Source organism: Pinus tabuliformis, chromosome 8, assembly GCF_031772625.1.
Source record: "Pinus tabuliformis cultivar Carrire ecotype Pingquan chromosome 8, CPIR1, whole genome shotgun sequence".
Classification (NCBI taxonomy): Eukaryota; Viridiplantae; Streptophyta; class Pinopsida; order Pinales; family Pinaceae; genus Pinus; species Pinus tabuliformis.
The window spans coordinates 1,563,502,248-1,563,520,052 of record NC_142294.1 but is presented as its reverse complement, the minus strand read 5'-3'; the positions used below and the strand labels follow the sequence as shown (position 1 = coordinate 1,563,520,052).

The 17,805-nt window shown below is 36.5% G+C and overlaps 1 protein-coding gene across 1 annotated transcript; it reads left to right on the top strand.

Annotated features, from left to right (window-relative positions):
- The first annotated feature begins 13,829 nt into the window (after nucleotides 1-13,829).
- Nucleotides 13,830-15,306, top strand: LOC149241958 (pentatricopeptide repeat-containing protein At2g13600-like). Its single transcript, XM_089370730.1, has 4 exons — nucleotides 13,830-13,980; nucleotides 14,103-14,332; nucleotides 14,442-14,528; nucleotides 14,659-15,306. The coding sequence occupies exons 1-4, from the start codon at nucleotides 13,830-13,832 to the stop codon at nucleotides 15,304-15,306; spliced, it is 1,116 nt and encodes a 371-aa protein (XP_089226856.1).
- The last annotated feature ends 2,499 nt before the right edge of the window (nucleotides 15,307-17,805 follow it).

Sequence of the window (17,805 nt, the reverse complement as noted above, 5' to 3'; positions counted from 1 at the left end):
CTTAAGCCTAAGAGATTGAGTTATAACATTTCTATTGTTATATTAGGGTTGTCAACTAGACTCTTTAATTGTAATTGTAAAATTTATTTTTCACACACACACACACCAAGGAAATTGATTTTTAGAAATTGTCTCATCTTATATATTTGTTAGACTATTATAACAGGAGGTGACCCCATTAAAGAGCCTTCACATGGTCATAATAGCCTTTTAGAAATGAATGATAAAGACATCCAATGTAATGGAATGGCTTCAAACACAAATTTTACCAATACCAATCTTCCTTTGTTAAGCCTTAGATATTGAGTTATCAAATTTATATTGTTATATTAGTGTTGTGAACTAGATAGTTTAATTTTGATTGTACCATTTATTTCCTATATACCAGAGAAAACATATTTTTAGAAACCATCTCATCTTGTACATTTTCTCTACTATAAAAGGAGGCCACCCCTTTTAAGAGGCTTCACATTTATTTTTCTCTCTCATTCTCAAAGCGTGGAGTTACTTGTATATCTTTTTATGTTATTTGTGTTTGGACTTACATAACATTTGGCATTAGAGCATATGATCCTTGAATTTGGCTCGTTTAAATGAGTCATCTTAATATTTTTTCTAAAACTTTTTTTTGGGAAAATTTCAGATCATGAAATTTAGAAGACATAGGATTCATAGTAAAGTATCTGTGATCAAAATTAAAAGCCTTGATTCATATATGGCCTATGGAAATTATGATTTTTTACTAATCTTAAAATTGGTCTCAAATGAGTCATCTTGGCATTTTCTATATAGTTTTTTTCAGGACGAAAAAGCATGATTGTATTTATATAAGATATATAAAAGAGCAGATATATACATTCGCTTGAACATTGCATATGTCCCAGGGAGATTTGGAGTAGCATAGACATGGGCCATATTTCAAAAATGGCAAGACCTTGCCAAGAAAACCAACAAAGCTTGGGCTGTCAAAACAACAAGAAGATTAAACCAACAAAACCTGGGCTATTAACCCGCAGCATGATTTTCTATATAGTTATTCTATGGGTCATTTAAAATAGAAAAAATTATGGGTCGCTAAGGAGATATAGTGAATTACCCATGGGAAAAAATTCAACCTCTAGTTTGTTATACTTTTTGAAAAAACAAAATGTGGAGATGAGGGTTTTAGACTAGCCTTGAAACTAGTTTCAAATAGGTGTTCTTGGTAATATTGTCATATTTGAAGCTAAAAAATCCAAATTGAGTGTCACCAATTACATGGAATGAAGAAAAACTATAATATTTCAAATCCAAATTCTATAAATAAATTTGAAAAATTGGACACGTGGTAGGCCATACAATTTCACTCTCTTGAAAGGGACAAAAACAAGTAGTTTTGGAAAATATACCATAACTTCTTTGTGATACATTGTAATTTGGTAAAACATGTGGTACTACAAATTAAATTTTATGTTCAAACGTGCCAAAATTTCAAAGACACTCTAGAGGAAAGATCAACCAACAAGATCGTTTATAAACCAGGTTTTTTAATGGTATGTTAACTTGATGTTGGCATAACTTTTACTTGAAATTAATACAACTTAGACTTAAAATATCTATTTTTGATGATTTAAAAATCATGATGAAGAAACAAATATGAGCATCATTATTTTATCACATGGCAAAGAGTTTTGCAAATATTTCTACTTCGACTAAACCTCCAAAGAATTCACACATGATGCTTGAAAAAGTGAAGACTTACATAATAAGGTATCTTAATTGAAAAAACAAATTAATTAGATGAGTGATGTTTTTTGGTTGTTATAAATATAGACACTTTATATTTCATTGCAACAAGGAATATTGTACAAAGGTGACTGGGCAAAACTGCCATATAATTTGAGAGCCAACACAAATCCATTTTAGATCCATTACAAACTCTTTCCCACTCTATTTTTACATCATAAGTTATCTAGAAGGTGTCATCTCACAAACTTATTAGAATACAACAAAATACACAGTATCTTTTGTTGAAAAATGTGTAACTAGTTTCAGTGTTCATAAATATGAAATGTATTTTTGATTCTTGTATTTTGTAACATTAAAAGAAAAAAAATTTATTTTTATTTTTGGAACACAGGTTTCATGCTCAAGGTCTTTTATTTTAGAGGCCAAACACACATTAAGTGCTTTTAGGGTTTTTCCTAGGTCAAGAAGTCAAAAGTGTCATTGTCATAAGTTGAAGACCCCATCAGGCACATTAAAAAAAATATTTTTGTAATTAAAAATGTCAAAATACCCTTCAAGACCAAGTTGGTCTAGCAGCTGAGCAGCTGGCCTATTTTGAGGAGCCATGTCCACCTTAAGAAGCCTATATAAAGGAAGGAACTCGACCTCCTTGAAACACAATTCACTTCTCATCTCATTCATGCGAAGGAGGAGCAGAAAAGGGATAGTGAAGAAGGAAGAGGACGAAGGATGAAGGATGAAGTTTATGGGCAAATTCTATCTCACATGTGCAAAGAAGGAAGGCTAGGGTTTGATGCTTCAAAGTCAAAATTCTCTATTTGTTAGAAGAGGATCAAAATTGCTAGAAGAAGGGCCTACTAGGTCACCTTCTAGCCCCAGACAAGAAAGCAATGAAAGTGAAGTTGTTGGGAGGCCTTGGAAGGTTGATTTAGCTCACATGTGTGGATGTAGTATCAATTGCAAGGGGCCGGCAATTTCAAGCCTGCAGTAGAGGCCGAAATTCTGAAGTTGGGGATCGAAGTTGCGTTATTTGGAGAGATTTGACTGGGTTTGACTTGGACAAAGGAAGCACATCATCAGGAAATGTTGGAATTGGTCTTGGAGGGTTTTGGTCCTGGTCTAGAGGTCTTGGAATTCGTCAATTGAAGAATCTATAAGAAGAGGAGAGAGAAAACACTTGGGCAAGAAAACAAGAAAAGGAGAGCAAGGAGAACAAAGAAAAGATTGGAAAAACAACTACAACAAGATAACAATGCAGGTTAGAGGTTGCAAGTGTGATTTCATTGTTGAAATTTGGATGCATGGCACATGCATTTGGTTATTTGGTTGTCTTGGCATCATTGGCATGGGATTTTCTTGGATTGACAATGTTTTTCAACCTTGCCTTGCCATTTCTGGATAGCCATGGTGTTATGAGTTCTTTGTTTTGGTTTAAACGTTGGATGGCTAGTAGACTTTGGATCTGGGTGAGGTGGTCTCGGAAAATTCCCAAGGGTCAAGGGTGGAGATGGACTTTCTCCTGGAACACTTGATGGATGGGTAGAGATAGGAAAATTCCTCTAGGTATGGTGAAAAAGGCTGGAGGCATCCAAACTTGTTTTGGTGATAGTGAATTCTAAACTAGTTTAGGTGAAATCGCTATGGTTGAGGGTTGAGGTGGTTAGCCTCTAGAAGCCCTGGTTGGTTCTATTTTGGTTTAACCCATATGATCCCACATTCATGCTTGGAATATGGCACGAGGGTGATTGGCTGAAAGAGGGATTTGGTTCAGCCCAATCTATGGTCATGTGGTACGTAGAAGTCCTTAACTTTGTTGGCATTTGCATATGTTAATATGAGTCATTTCATTATTGTGATCAAGAATCACAAGTATAGATTATTGTGTTGATTTTATGGTTGGTTTATCATGGATTCATTTTGGTTATATGCTACTTATTGACCTGGTTATAGATCTTGTTCATGATTTGATAAGCTATTAATGTAACATCCTCCTCCCACATTTACCCAACTTAACCAGTTCGTCGAGGTAAACATGTGACGAGAGACTACTATGATGTGATTCAACTCCCTATGTATAGTTAAGGAAGTGGAACTGACAAAACCAAACCAATCTGACCTTCCACACATGCTATAGAACCTTCAGGAGCCAACCAACCCTTCTAGGTGACCAACACCCGAGACAATTTGACATTTCATTGATCTGGAACCCCAGTCGCTCCCATGACAAGCCATGCATGCAACTGAGGACTTCCAATTGCTCCCACAACAAGGCATGCCAACAACTGTGGACTTTTTTTAGCTAGTTTTGAGCCAGTGACCTCGGATTTTGTGCCACTTTTTCAGGGCCAGGACTCAAGGCACTGCCCATAACCTCATCAAACTTTCAGAAATGATAAATAACAATGGAATAAGGCTACTAATGCCATCATTGGTACAAGTAGTTGATTTGACCCCTGCTAACCATGACATGGATTTCATCAAATATGTCACAAATGTGTAATCTACAAGTCATAACAACATATCTGAGCATGGGGGTCTCATACTTATTTGAGATTCGTAAAAAATGATTGTTACTCTATCACAATAGCTACATTATCATCTATTAGGTCATGTATTCATTGTACATCCATTTGCAAATCAAAAAATGATGAGAGTCATACATCAAGTCTACCATAAAAATGTTCATAATCAACATATAACCAACAAAAATAACAAGGATATAACCGTCATAAGAATCACATATGTACTAGTATATTTACACATGAAATACCAAGGAGAAAGAACTCTTATTAATGAATACAAAAGCCAACTAGGTCCGGGACTTCCACGAACCACCCGACCATAGATTGGCTAAACCAAATAATTTTTTCATCCAATCACCCTCGTGCCATATTCCAAGCATGAATGTGGGACTCACAACAAAACCAAACCAAGTTTCCTCAGGATTTACCGCAATCCCCACCAGATCACTAGGCCCTAAACAAGCATGGATGCCACCAGATTTCTCCACTTACACCATGAGGAATTTGTCTGCTTCCTAGTCTTTAGGCTTTACCGTATATCCCACCATTCACTAGTCGAGGATTCCCAGGTCTAATCAACGGCACACACCTCTAGGCTTTACCGTATATCCTACCATTCATCGGTCGAGGATTCCTAGGTCCACCGAGGTACACAAAATTTGGATTTACCGCAATCCCAACTTCTTTGGTCCAGGGATTCCTAGGCCTTGTGTTCTTTCTTTCAAGACCACCTCGCTCAGTTTTGAAACCATCTGGCAATCCATCTCAACCAAATACAAGAGAACCCACCACACCATGGCTATCTGGAAATGGCAAGGCAAGGCTGAAGAACATTGTCACACCTGGCAAATCCCATGCCAATGACAACAAGAAAATTGAATACACACATGCATGCCAAAACTAGCAAGGAAGTCATACATGCAAATCGATACCTACAAGTAATCTCGTTGTAGCTACTTGATCCTACTCTTCCTTACTCGATATTTGCTTCCCTTTGCCTTCTTTGTCCTTTCTTTGCTTTCCTTGATCCAATGTTAGAGTGCTCCAAGGATGCTCGAAGTGTCCAAGAGTGAGAAAGAGAAATAATAGAGAGAGCTCCAAAATTGAACTGAGAAAAAGTTACCAACTAATCCTCGGTGGCTTTTTTATTAATGAGACCTATATTTTCTTCATTTTCCATTATTTTCCTTCAATTTCCTCCTCACATGCAACTTGTGACCTTTCACCTTCCTTTTCTCCTAATTTCCATTATTTTCATAAATAAATTGTCAAAAATAACATTTTGTCTTTCCAAAGCCTTTGCCATTTGTCTTTTTCAATTTCCTTAACCATAATAAACCAAGTGAACACCCACACTAGGATGTTTTGTCCAACACTCAACTTGGAATACGTGTCCCATGACCTTAGTTATTATTTTGTCTTTATTAACCTTATTACATAGAATTTTGACCAAGGTTGTTACAATTGAATGGTTATAAGAATGCATGGGTTAACTAGTGTTGTTGCAGTTAGTTTGAGAGGGCATTGAGCCCTCTTGATGATTCCTTGATGAAGTTAAGAAGATATTGAACATATATGTATTCATGACCTATAGTTACTATGTTTAGCATGTGTTTGACGAAATTTTCTAATGTGTTTGGCAAATTTTGAGCAAGATCTAGCCTTGTTACTTATCATATAGTCTTGTCATCACATTAGACTTGATTCTAGAAAGTTCTAACATGTTTTGGGCAGTGGCCTGTAAGCTAGCCATGAAAAAGTGGCATTGACTTTGCAGCGACCTACATGGAACTAGAAAATTTCGACTGTAGCCACATGGAGGGAGGCTTGTGCATGCCACTAGAGCCTTCCAACCGCACTCACAATGACTTATGCGTGTGGTTGGGTTGTTAGCTCAGTGAAAAAGAATTTTCAGCTCAAGGTTTGAGCACTAGGGGTTGTGGTCTGACACTTAGGTGATCTAATGCCCCTGAGAAGTTTCAGTAAGTTTCCAGTTAGTAAACCCCACTTCCATAACTGGAACTTGGATGGTGGGTCATGTCATAGTAATCTCGGCTCATGTTTACCTGGAGAGCTTGTAAAAGCGAGTAAATGTGGGATACGGTGGTTACATATAGATTATAGAAAGTTCAACAAAATCACCATTAACAATAAGTTTCCTATTTCAATGAATAATGAATTATTAGATGATTTGCAAGAAGGAATTTATTGTACCAAGTTGGATCTCCATTCTAAATATCATCAAATTAAAATGACAAAAAAAAGACATTCCCAGAACAATGTTTAGAACACATGAAAGTCATTATGACTTTTTGGTGATGTTAATTGGCTTCACTAATTCGCCTTCTACATTTCAAAGCTTGAATAACTTTATTTTCAAACCCTTTCTTAGAAATTTGTCTTAGTATTTTTTGATGATCTATATTAATTTACAACACATCTTGAAAGAACATGTACAACATGTTGGCATGGCCATAAAAGTAGTGGAAGAGAAACAATTCAAAGCCTTCCAAGTGTGCCTTTAGGGTTGAGAAAGTGGAATATTTGGTTGATTTTGTATCTTATGAAGATGTCAAAATGGAGCCTAACAAAATTAAAGCTATGATGGGATGGTCAATTCCCAAAAATTTAAGAGGATTCTTAGGACTGACATATTATTACAACAAATTTGTTAAGAATTATGGTCAGATAGCAACATATCTAACAGGGTTATTAAAAAGGAGGAATTTTCTTGGACTCAAGAAACAACCAAAGCTTTTGAAAAACTTGAAGAGGTTATGTGTCCTACTCTAGTGCCAGCCACACCTAACTTCACATAAACTTTCATTGTGGAGTGTGAGATATCAAGGCATGACATTGATGCAATATGTATGGAAGGAGAAAGACCCCTTACCTTTAAATCCATCAACTTAAAAAGAAATAACTTATTCAAACCCCTTTATGAAAAGAAAATGTTTGTCACATTGCATGCAATTAAGAAATTGTGTCCCTACCTAATTAGAAGACACTTAAAGGTAAAAACAAATCACAATAATTTGAAGTACTTCTTCAAACAATTATTATCTTAAAAAAACAACAACATTTTTTTTTTGTAAAATGTTAGATTATGACTCTGAAATTATCTACAAAATGGAAAACAAAATGTGGTTGTAGATCCACTTGCAACAAAATAAGAAGACATGAGGGGTTTAGTTTATGCTATTTTCATTGTGGTTTGATTGGGTGGAAGAAGAGGATAGAATAGACACAAAATCAAAGATATGAAAGATCATTCAACAATTACAAAATGATCCAAATGCATTAAATATATGTATGGGGCATACTGATTCACTATGGAATCCAGATCACCTATATTTATGTAAGAATTCTCAACTCAAATAGGTAATCCCTCTAAAATTGCACACCTCTCATATAGGACAACAATTAAAACCTTACCACATGATCAAGAGGGATGTTTTTAAGAAGGCCTTAAAACTAATGTTAAAAATTTATAGTTGAATGTTTGCAAAGAAGAGAATGAATATCCAAGAGTTCCTACAACCATTAGTCATACCAAAGCAATGTTGGGAACATGTCAATGGATTTTATTATAGATCTACCAAAGTATGAAGGAAAGAATGTCGTCACGGTAGTGGGTGGGTCGACCCACAAAATATGCCCATTTTTGCTATCTTTCCCATCCTTTTAAAGCAAGTACAATGGTTACAACATTAATGGTAGCATTTAAAAAGCTACATGGAATCCCCAAGATTATTGTAAGTGAGAGAGGCTCAATTTTTATTAGTAATTTTAGGATTAAATTATTTTCTTCTTTGGATACTCAATTCACTTGCAAGACCTCTTACCATGGAAAAACTAAGATTTTGAATCAATGTTTATAAGGGCATCTTTGTTGCTTTGCATTTGATAAACAAAGACATTGGGTGACAATGGTTTCCCTTCATAAAATGATAGTACAACACATTCTTCCATACATCATAAATATACTTCATGTATATCATCCTCCATCCATCACATCACCCTTGAAAGGGAACAAGAGATTATCAAACTATGGAAATACAACTCGGTTATACACAAAATATGATGCAACAACAAGTATATCAACTTCGCATTGAAAGAGAAATTGAAGTAGGGGACTGTATAACTTTGAGGCTATAACCATGCAAATAGATGTCTCTCAAACAACAAATAGTAGACAACAAATTAACACCCAAGTACCCTGGCTCATATAAGGTGTTGCAAAGGATTGGAAATACAACTTGCATATTGACGTTGCCTCCATTTTCACACATACATCCAATCTTCCATGTTTCTTGCATAAAAAGGATAATCAACAATAAAATCCTAGTGCAAACTATTTTATAGAGATTAATGAAGAAGGGGAAATTATACTTGGACAAAAAAAAACCGTTGAAACAAGAATCAAACCATTACAAAATCAAACAACTACTAAGTACCTCGTCAAGTGGAAGAACCTAATAGTAAAAGTGGCAACATGGAAGATTAGTTTTTCATATAGAGACCTCCACAAGTAATCAAGTGTTGAGAGTGACACTTGTTTGACATGGAGCGGCATGTTAAACCCTAGATATTGAATTATCACATTTCTATTGTTATATTAATGTTGTCAGTGAGACTCTTTAGTTGCAATTATACCTTTTGTTTTTTACATATGTACACACACACACACACATCAAAGAGACCTAGTTTTATTAATCGTCTCAACTTGTGTATTTGTTTTATTGTAAAAAAAGGTTGCCCCCCAAAGAAGTTTCACATTTATTCTTCTTTTTCATTCTCAAGGTGTGGAGTTATGTCTCTTTCTCTTTTATGCTACTGGGTTTTTGGTGCTCAACATATTCACCTGGACAACCATCAATTATGCCAAGCCACTGCTTTTCTACCTTTGCAATTAACCAATCCCAATCCTTTTGCAATGGCATTAGATTCGATTTGAAACATTGGACTTTAACCCATTTTGCAATTCTATCTTCTAATAAGGAAACACATGGCAAAACAATGAATTTCCTATTCATTTACCCCAACAAAAGAGAGTGGATTTCTCTACATGATTTCCATCCTTATCAACAATAAAAAGCAATAATTTATATGAATTTTATAACAACCCATCTAGGACCATCATAGAACAAAAATATATCCATAGATAATAAATAGGGAAAACAAAAATTCCTTCCACTTAGAATTCATTTAAAAGCTCCAACACTCTTACCTTCAATGCGAGCTCTACCAATACCACCACTATAAGGAATAGAAATGTGGGTGAAAAAACAAACATGCTTCCCTCGAAACTCTTCCAAGCTTGAAAAACAATGACATTAATCCATTCATCAATATACAAAATGACACCACTATGACACAACACATCACCTAATTGTCAAAATATACACTAAAATCCAAATGTATCAACATCAACTTCAAATTGAACCAACTCACTATATCATATAATTTTTATAGATCCACCTTCACCACCATTGCTAATAGTTTTTAATGAAGTGAAACCCTCCTAAGAACCTCAATGGCCTCTTAAATTTATATTACCTCTAAAAAACAAACTATTCACTTGAGATTGGTTTAGACAACAACAATTTGTCCCTCATTACTATAACCTTGGCTATAATCTTATAAATATAGTGGCACAATGAAACTCATCAAAGGAAATAAGATTATCAAATTTTAGGATAAGAGCAATAAAAGTAACATTGAATGTCACCAATATCTTACTAAGAAATCTAAAATCCCCAATTACCCTCGTCATCAAATTTTCCTCTATGGTTACATAAACCTTAAAATGAATTCCACTAACCAAAACTTTTATCCTTAAAAAAAATCTATGCAAAACCACTTTAAACTCTTCTTTTGAGACCTCCTCTAGCAAGCTTGCATTATCGTCTTCAATAAAAGGGTTAGAAAATAAATATGTCACATGCACAACTTCAACAGTATTAACCCTCTCATATTGATTGTATATTCCTCCAAAGTATTTAAAATATGGCCTAGCAATATCCTCAGAAGTGGTAGCATAAGGGACATCATTCTCTATCACCTTCCAAATGATGTTAACGTTCTCCTTCTAATTAGGATGTTGATTAGAAAAAAACTTACTATTTTCGTCTCCATGTTCAGTGGCAATGTTCTACTCTCAAGTCTTCACAATGCTTCCTTATCTATATGATTTTTTCTCTTCACCAAGGAATCCAACCAATTCTTGATTATACAATATTTTCCATTGTGATTCCACGTCAACTAATTGCTTCTCCCTTTTAACCTTTTTTTCATGAGCCCACTTGAATGTAACTTGTTTCACATTTTTTAAATTCTTAGCAAATTGTATAATAGAATATTCATTCAAAGATTTGTTGTAAAGAACACATGAAAGTGATCAAACTCACCCCAAACCATCCTATACCTTGATTTTAACTTGGTCTAATATAAAAAAAAAAATTAGAAAGTGAATGCAATCCAATATTTAGAAATTCTCACCACATTAGCGCTTTTATACCTCCAAGTACATATAAGTTTAATTGGTTCAATGCCATATAGCCCCTCATCCTCTAACTTTAAAAAAAAAAAAATGTGAATGTGTTAGCTAGGGAAATTGGATCACAAACCTCAATCCTTCCCAATGGCAAATTAAAATCCCCACCCATAATTATATTTTCCAACAAAATTGAACAAATGTAACCCAAAAGTCCCTTCCCAAAAGGCAACCCTTTCAACATAAGGCCCATAAATATTGATCACAGAGATTTCTTTACCCAAATTTGAATAAATGGTGAAACTCTTGACCTCTGACCCAAAATAAGCCCCCACAAAATAAACTCCCAACCCTCAAAATTTTTGCCAATTCACCTATCGTTTTTCTCACACTACTTCTTGTTCCCTACAATAGAGTACTATTAGGCCCATGAGCATCAACCAATCTTTTCAAGACAACCTTCTTAGAGGTGTTGCCCATACCTATACACACACCACATATAGAGAAAACCCATGGCATACACCCATTGAATGGGGATTTTCTCTAAATACCCCAAAGAGAGAGTACTATTTACCAACCATAATTTCAATGTTGTTAGAGTTTGCTTCTCTTGCAGACAAGCAAGATTTTCTTCCTATTCCTACCTGTTTATTTCCAATACCCACATTTAACCATAGACCTCCTTCAATCTCCCCTCTACCCCCACAAAAAAAGTGACTACAAGAATAAAACAAATACTTCACTAACTCTTCTCAACTACCACTCTCCTTTAATTGTTTATTTCCTTTCTAATGCATAAGGACAAGTGGGATTTTCTTCCTCTTCCTACCCATTTCTTTCCCATAATACCCACATTTAACCTCAAACCTCCTTCAATCTACCCACCCCAAGAAGAAAGTTCACTATAGAATGAGAGAAATAACTCACTGGCCATTCTCAACTATCACCCTCCTTCAATTATGCATCTCCTCTATAATGCATTTTAAATTTGCAAGAAGAGGGTGGACCTCCATCCCAACCCTTCAAAATACTACACAAGGACAAGTTCGATATCTCCCATCCACCTTTATCCTCAATAAAATCAAAAACCCAATCCTTAAAATCAACATCCATACCCACCTCAAAATCTTTTACAACCCCCTTTGTGGAAGATTAAGTAAATTCAAAGATGTCAAGTCAATTAAGAACTTGTCGCATTTGAGAGACAAATTATCTTGAGTCTAAGCTCATTTAATTTCAATTCCAACATCCATTAGGGACGATGAAATGACCATCAACTCTTCAAAATATGAAGACTGACTTCTCGACTTTGAAAGTAGTCCAATACATTAGGTTCAAACCTTCTCACAATTTTGATAGTCTCTTACCTCGCTTCGCCCTTGACATAGTTGAAGCTTCGTTGCATAAGATCCCTTTGTATGTAACTTCACATTAACTTACTCTTTATCTTTATCCTAAAGCTTTTTAACCAATATCCTTCTTTGAAAAGGAAACTCACCATCAACAACCAAATGGACATAATAATAACATATAACAAATTTGAAAGGCACCTCAAAGTGGTCCCACCACTAAACATGACATTTGGAGCCCTTTTTGAATTGCCATAACTACACCCTCATATATAATCCAACCAGGACGCATGACACAAACATTCTACCTAATATCATGTAGCTCATATCCTTAATGTATTGCCCAAGGAAATTGCATATTCCCTAAAAAACCTCAATTGATGAAAATTCAAGTGGCAACCTCAAGAACTTACCCATCCAAAGTCCATGTCATTATACTTGATCAAGCATCAAGACAAGTCAACAAATGCTTGTGAATTAGTGGAAACAATTGCCACCTCAAATAGGTAGTAGCCATATTTTTCTTTGCTTCCTTGATCAAAAAACAAATGCCAACCATTCTCAAGCTTGTAGAAAAAGCATTGACACAACCTAAATGAGCCCCGACCACCAACTTAACCAAGCTCAAATTGATACCTCACACACTTCACCCTTGTGAAATCTACCCACCAATACTTGAAATGCCATTTTAACACTTCATTCATCTTAACATCCTCAACCAAGACTAATTTCACAAGTTTCCTCTTTTGTTTTACACATTTCCTCTTTTTGCTCACTTGAAAACCCTCCCCACTACCATTTGAAACCATTTCTTTACCCCCTTCCCCTCTCAAAATTGCTTTGGTGTCTCCAACCCCACCTTTTCATCAAACCAACGCTTAAAAAGTACTTTTAACCAAATCCTCTGTAAACTACAACTTTGCTAAACCACCTATCCCAAGAACTATGTTCACCATTGGATCTTTAGCTAAATTTGAAAACAGATATTTGCACTGACCCTATAGTGACGCAAACTCCAATGTTAGATAGAAAAACAATATGCCCACCTATAAGATGTTGTCACCAAAACATCCCCTCTGATACTTTTAACACCTACAAGTGGCTCCCACCCTTAACCCCTTGTAATATCCCCTATTTGGCCTTGGCCCTTGAGTGGTAAATATCATGTACATGTGAAACCAATGCTTGAGTGGTAAATATCATGTCCATGTGAAACCAAAGCTAGTAAGCCTGAACATGTGGAACAAGCTAGGGAGCCTGAAACTAATTGAGGTTGGTAATGCCTCTTTGTACATATAAATGTTAGGCCAGTGGTCGAGTCACGAATATGGCTAAGGCCGACATACCTATGTAATGGGTTTCAGAACTGTGATTATTAGGTTGTTGAGTCGAGACATAATTAATTAGGCTGGTGAGCGGAGAGTTGCTTATCGGTGGTGCGCCCTTGTGTAGGTGCATCTTTATGTGTTGGGGATGGTGTGCATGTGTGGTTATGCTCTTTATGTGTTAGGGGGTTGGGAGGCCTGGTGTGCTAAACATGTTCAATTCATGTATATTAATAAAAACATAATGGCTGTTTGAGGGTATTTTCAACTTTTGACTCAGGTCGGGTTTCCGCAAATAACAGGTATGGGCTTTGGTTTCGACAGTTGTTCGGAATCTTGTGGAATTGATAATAACACAGGAGGTGTTTAGAATAGCCTTGTTACAAAGGCCCAGAAACTGTTTGATGAAATGCATGATAATGTCGTTAGGATATATGATTTCACACTGGCTAGTGTGATCAATACCTGTGCAGCCCTTTCAAATCTAGAAAAGGGAAAGCCTGCTCACGATGATATTGAGAGAGTGGAGAGCCCAAGTGGGATTACATGGGCTAAAGAAGGTGCATATAGGTGAAGTGTTTAACAAGTGTACAAATTGTTTGACAAACTACGACAAAAAGGATGTTTTCTTATGTTTTCTTATGGAATTTAATGATTAAAGAGTATGCGTGGAAATGGCTAGGTGAGGAAGTCCTTGGCCTCTTCTCTCATATGCTCGAGAGCAATATACAGTCGGACAATTTCACGTTTCCCACTGTGTTCAAGGCATACGCCAGCATTTTGTCCCTACAAGAGGCCAAGGGGATTCATTATTACATAGTGAAGAGTGGGTTGCAATCGGATTTGTTTGTGGGAGCTTCTCTTATAGATATGTATGTTAAGTTGAAAAAATGTAGAGAATGTGCGCCGAGTGTTTGATAAAATGTATGTAAAAGATGTGGTGTCTTGGATTGCTATGATCGTCGGGTATGTTCAGAATGGATATGCCAACGAGGTTTTGTTTCTGTTTTGTGAAATGCAGTGGACAGATGTGCAACCAAACTCAGTTACAGTTGGGAACGTGGTTGTAGCATGTGCCCAATTACTGGATCTGCAAGAAGGCAAGCGGGTACATGATTTTATAATTAAAAGCGGCTATGAGTTGGATGTCCCTGTAGGGAATTCAATTGTAGCAATGTATACCAAATGTGATAGCATAGATGATTGCACACCAGGTCTTTGACAAAATTTATAAACAGGATGTTGTTTCATGGACAGCTATGATTACAGCGTATGTGCAGAATGGGCATCCTAGAGAGGCATTGAATCTCTACGATCAAATGCAAATGGCAGGTGTAAAGTCGGACCAAGTCACTATCGTTAGAGTGCTGTCAGCATGTGCTGATTTAGGAGCTCAACAAGAAGGCCAGTGGATCCATGACTACATACTTGGGAATAGACTTGAATCAGATGATTCTGTGGGTAATTCATTTATTAGCATGTATGCAAAGTATGGCAATATGGAGGGTGCCCGACAAGTGTTTGACAAAATGCCTAAAAGAGATGTGATTGCATGGAATGCAATGATCGCAGGTTATACGAAGCAAGGATGTGTTGAGGAGGCATTGAGTTTGTTTTGCCAAATGCAACAGAGTGGAATTCAACCAAATCAAATCAGTTTTGCTAGTGTTTTAAGAAATGGTAAGGAAATTCAAGAAGAGATAATTAGAAGGGGTTATGAATCTGATATCTTTATAGGAAATGCCCTTGTAGACGTGTATGCAAAATGCAAAAACGTAGGGGAAGAACACAAAGTGTTCGATAGAATGCCGAAGAAAAATGTGGTCTCTTGGAATGCAGTTAAATGTGGTCTCTTGGAATGCAGTTATTGGAGGATATACACATAACGGACTTATTGATCAGGTACTGAAGATCTTTCAGGAAATGCATGAACGAAATGCTGTCTCATGATTGCCGTATGCGTGCACAGTGGTCATTTTGATGTGACCCAGGAGTTGTTCCTACAAATGCAACTGACAAGAGTGAGGTTAGAATTCGGGCACCTTCGCAAGTGTGCTTTCAGGTTGTGCTAACATGGGAGCTCTTCAAAAGGGAAAGGAAGCTCATGAATAGGTAATGAGAAGTGGACTTCAGTTTGATATATTTGTGGGGAGTGCTCTTGTAGATACATATGCGAAATGTGGGAGATAGATAGAGCATGTAACCTTTAAAGTCTTTGACAAAGTGCCCAGGAAAGATGTTGTTTCATGGTCTGCAATGCTTCTTGTATTTGCCATGCATGGGCATGCTAAGGAAGCCCTTCAACTTTTCGAACAAATGCAACGTATAGGAATGAAGCCAAACCATGTGACCTTCATTGGAATTCTGTCTGTGTGCTGCCATGCAGGCCTATTGGGCAAGGGACTGCAATATTTTGACTCTATGAGTCGAGTATATCATATCACACCTGAAATTGATCACTATTGATGTATGGTTGACCTCCTTGGCCGAGCAGAATGCCTTGACGAGGCAGAGAACTTTATTAACAGAATGCCAATAAAGCGTAATATTGCAATATCGGGTTCTTGTACCCCACAAATGCTGCTCATTATGTGCTTCTATCCAACATCTACGCAGATGCTGGTGGGATGACATAGAAAAGTCAGAAGAAAGATAGGAACATCAAAAAGATGCCAGGGTGCAGCTGGATTGAACTAAAAAGAAAGACCTATATTTTCCTCACTGGAGACAAATCGCACCCACAAACACCAAAAATACCAAAAATATCTTTAGAGTTGGAGAAAATGTCAGGGAAATGAAGGAGACAGGGTATGTATCTAATACAGATTTTGTTCTTCGTGATGTGGAGGGGTAGCAGAAGGAACATACTCTTTGCCACCATAGTGAGAAGCCGGCAATTTCATTTGGACTTGATCAATACCTCCCCAGGTACACCTTATCCAAATCATTAAAAATCTTCACGTGTGTGGTGACTGCCACTCTGCCATATCATTCATCTCCAAGATTGCTCCATGAGAAACCGTTGTAAAAGATTCCGGCTGTTTCCATCATTTCAAGAATGGGAAATTCAAAATGCTCTTGTGGGGATTATTGGTAATGCCAACTGAAAAGTTATTATCTGCGTCATCTGTTTTTCATTCATGGCAAACGTGTAGTTTGGAGATATGATGTATTAAATTTGGTTTAGACCAGGAAGATCTATGTAAGCATGTGCTAACATAGATATGTTAACAGTGCATAACTTAGCATTATTTATCCTTTTCACTGTTAAATCAAAAAGTTAGGCAAATTCTTCAAATCAGAGAATTCAAACCCAAATGTTAGGCAGTGGGCTTCTACTTGAAACCGTTTTATTTGCTATCACTCTCTCAGAATGCGAGAGTATTTGATTATTTGCAACCACAGGCTGCTCGTTCTAGCAAAAATAAACTCTGGTTGAAACAGGCAAAGCAATTGTTGCCAGATAAAGGGTATAACTTGCAACATGTATTGATTGCAACAAATGGAATGAAAATCACACATGATTAAAGATGTCGGTTGCAAGAGCCTAGAAATTGAGACGATAAACAGCAAACAATCATTTGTCAGAGTTATCACTGAAAACAAAGGAACCAGGTCTATAAGTCATGGCAACTGAACGAGTTCTAAATATATGACTGATCAATCCAAAAATCTTGGCAATTTAACAAGTGCTAAAATAGACGGCTGATCCATCCACATATATTTGTGCTCAAGGAAAGAAGTCAAATGTATTTGTTAGGTGAGATGTTTCTGTAGATTTAGTGTTGTACAAGAGAGCATCTGATTTACCATCGTCTGTTGTTAACATGTCCATGAGTTTTTCCTATGGATCTGGGCTCTTCAAAATGCCTTAATTGGGAAGCAGTGATTATAGATGAAGGGCAACGCCTTAAAACTTTCAAAACCTTCCCAGCATATGGAGAAACTACCTCCTGTTTTCCAGCATATGGAGCTATACTCGATTTTCTAAATGGCACCTTTGGTCAGTGGCTACTGTACTTCGATTAACTGGCTTATTGGATAGTTGGGTCAAAGGTTGATTACATATTAATGAAAATTATTTGAAAACATCCGCTCAGGTTTGGAAGGCAATGAGTAATAGTTGCAGCATTTGAAGATATCTTCGCTCAGTGATATCTCTACAGAATTTGAGAATGTGATATTGGAGCCATTCATTTGAGAGAATCTACTGAAGCAGTGTTATCTTAATCAGCAATGGCCGGACCAAGTGGGGTTCTGGGGCTACTACAGTTTCAACTCCGTTCAGGACAAATGCATCTGCGTTAGGCTCTTAATGACCCACGCTAGAAGTTATCAGTTATTGAAGTGGTATCACAAATTGTGAAGGCACCTGGCATTGATGT

What these genes read in the sequence shown, in the direction of transcription:
- LOC149241958 (XM_089370730.1), top strand. Translation starts at nt 13,830, where the DNA reads ATGCATGATAATGTCGTTAGGATATATGATTTCACACTGGCTAGTGTG. An exon ending in GATTACATGGGCTAAAGAAG is followed by an intron (nt 13,981 to 14,102) that starts GTGCATATAGGT and finishes GGAAATGGCTAG; the next exon opens with GTGAGGAAGTCCTTGGCCTC. An exon ending in ATCTGCAAGAAGGCAAGCGG is followed by an intron (nt 14,529 to 14,658) that starts GTACATGATTTT and finishes ATTTATAAACAG; the next exon opens with GATGTTGTTTCATGGACAGC.